General features: G+C 38.1%; 1 protein-coding gene across 1 annotated transcript in view; it reads left to right on the top strand.

Moving 5' to 3' along the window:
* The first annotated feature begins 537 nt into the window (after window positions 1–537).
* Window positions 538–2,162, top strand: part of LOC108580227 (organic solute transporter alpha-like protein) — an 11,679-nt gene continuing 10,054 nt past the window's right edge. Inside the window, exon 1 of the mRNA XM_017943936.1 lies at window positions 538–628. Within this exon, the coding sequence (XP_017799425.1) occupies window positions 538–628 (91 nt within the window). The remainder of the gene's footprint in view (window positions 629–2,162) is intronic.

Here is a 2,162-nt window from a genome sequence, read left to right as displayed (position 1 = left end):
CTTTCCCTCCTTCTTTCATTTTTCCACATTTCCTTATCTGTCCATTTTTGTTTTAGTTTCTTAATACCTCTTGTTTCATCCCTTCCATAAAAACAAAGTCCTTTCAAATTCATTACGAAAGCACTTCCTATTTTTAACGCCACTTTCACTTTCACCAGAGAAGATCCGCACAATCTGCGCAAAAATTTGCCTGTCTAATCCCTTTAAAACGGCCTAATGTCACACCGGAAAAAATGACACAATCGTTATGTCAAGGTACCGGCATAAGAAAAGACAAACATTGCAAAGATACGAACGTAATCGCGGTTAGTATTGATTCGTTGCAACAACATGATCCAACAACGGTAAAAGTGGGGACTTCACTCTCACTGTTCACTGGCTAAGGCAGCTTCGACACTCTTGTCGTTTTTAAAACGCCCTGGCACCACAAGTTTCTCTCTTCCGCTCTTGGTATCTTGGCAAAATTCGCTCGAAGAGAGAAGAAGCAGAGAAGTGTTTTTTTGAATTCAGTTGCAAACGGTTGACAGCGTTTCCACGATGGAGATAGAATTCGAGAATCTGGAGAATTCCTTCAGGAACCTGAGCTGCAACTATGACTACGTGCCCTCCGCGATAGAACACATAGAAAGTGAGTTTTTCTTTATTCTGGTGCTTGATTCATTTTTGTCCAAGTGTCGGTGTATTTGTGGCAATTGTTTTTCACGTTATTTTCCTAGTGTCAACGTCACCGTTGTCAATTCTCTTGGCATAACTTCGGTATCTGAAAGTTTCGACCCAAAATTCCATATTGCCACTCGTTTCTTAATTATCAAAATTAGTTCGTTAATTTTCGTAAACTTTTTTCTTTTCTCTTAACACAAACCTATGTTTTCCGTATTATTTTATTTGTTAAAAGATACATTGCAAGTATTTGCAATTATGATTGTTGCGTACAAGTGTTACAGTCACTGTCATTAGAAAGTAAGGTACGAAATATTCTGCATCAGTTTGGACTCAACGTTTTACTAAAACGTTTCAAACAATCCTCCGCAATTAACAAGCATCTTTATTTAATCGTTTAAAACAAGAAAATAATCTTCTTATTTACTACATTACTTCTTTAAAAGTGTCCAATTTTGTCGTTAGAATTATCGTTAGTAAGACGTTTTTCCAAATATTATATTTAATAATTGAGACGAAACGCTTCGCGTAATCGAACTTGCGTCGAGCCTTTCGCGTGCTCCGATCCACGGCGCATGCGCAGACGCGACCGCGTCGGTGAAAGTCTCTGAACGATCGTTACATGTGTTCCGTTCGATGTGCATACACACGAAACGCGTGAAACTTCCTCGAAAATTATTACCCTACATAACTCGCGTGTAATAATCCATCTGTGGTGAAATATTCACACGAAAATCGATGAAACAATCGTTGAAAATTCCTATTTTCAGAATACTCGTCTCACCAGGCTAACTGTAAACTGCTTAACGGAACTTTTAACAAGTATTAACGCGAACGACAAAGCGTTCCTCCAAAGAAAAGTGGAGGGAACGTTTAAAACAAAAGCAAATTTTAAAGGAAGACTTTCTTCAGTACCGTAATAACAACCAATCGAAACTGGTTCTGTATTTACATTAAGGATGGTCCTGAATGCGGTAGTATCGTGCTTTCGCCCAACATGAAATTAAAACGTGCCTCTAACGCGGAATAAATGAATATAATTAAACCAGCCAACCGCTGATTTCGATCAAACGGATTGAAATACTTCTTTTTTTTTTTTCCAACAGACACGCTATCAGCAGTGTATTTCTCTTCGCGCGAATTATTCATTAGGGGAAGAACAATGCGTAGACGGATGAAATTTTTACTCGGCGTAAAGTTGGACAAGGTAATCTTCTTTTGCAACCGCGCTTTTGCGATGTGTTGCACCAGTGCAGTTGCATTCTGAATAGAAATGCATAACACGGTGGGATAATATTAAGTTGGTGCAAATTAAATGTGCTCTTTTTAACGGCTGAAATTGGCGGGGCGATATTGTGCGTTAAATTTTGTTAGATTGTAAATTTTTAAATGCAACAGTCAAGATGAAGGAATTTGCTGTAGTACATTCAGAATTCATAATACAGTGGATCCCGGTTAAATGTCCAGAGTGTCATTTTTTAGTCCTTCTTAGGGATTTTTTT

Source organism: Habropoda laboriosa, unplaced genomic scaffold (assembly GCF_001263275.1).
Source record: "Habropoda laboriosa isolate 0110345459 unplaced genomic scaffold, ASM126327v1 scaffold9, whole genome shotgun sequence".
Taxonomy (NCBI): domain Eukaryota; kingdom Metazoa; phylum Arthropoda; class Insecta; order Hymenoptera; family Apidae; genus Habropoda; species Habropoda laboriosa.
The sequence above is the reverse complement of the archived record's forward strand: the minus strand, read 5'-3'. Positions and strand labels throughout refer to the sequence as shown.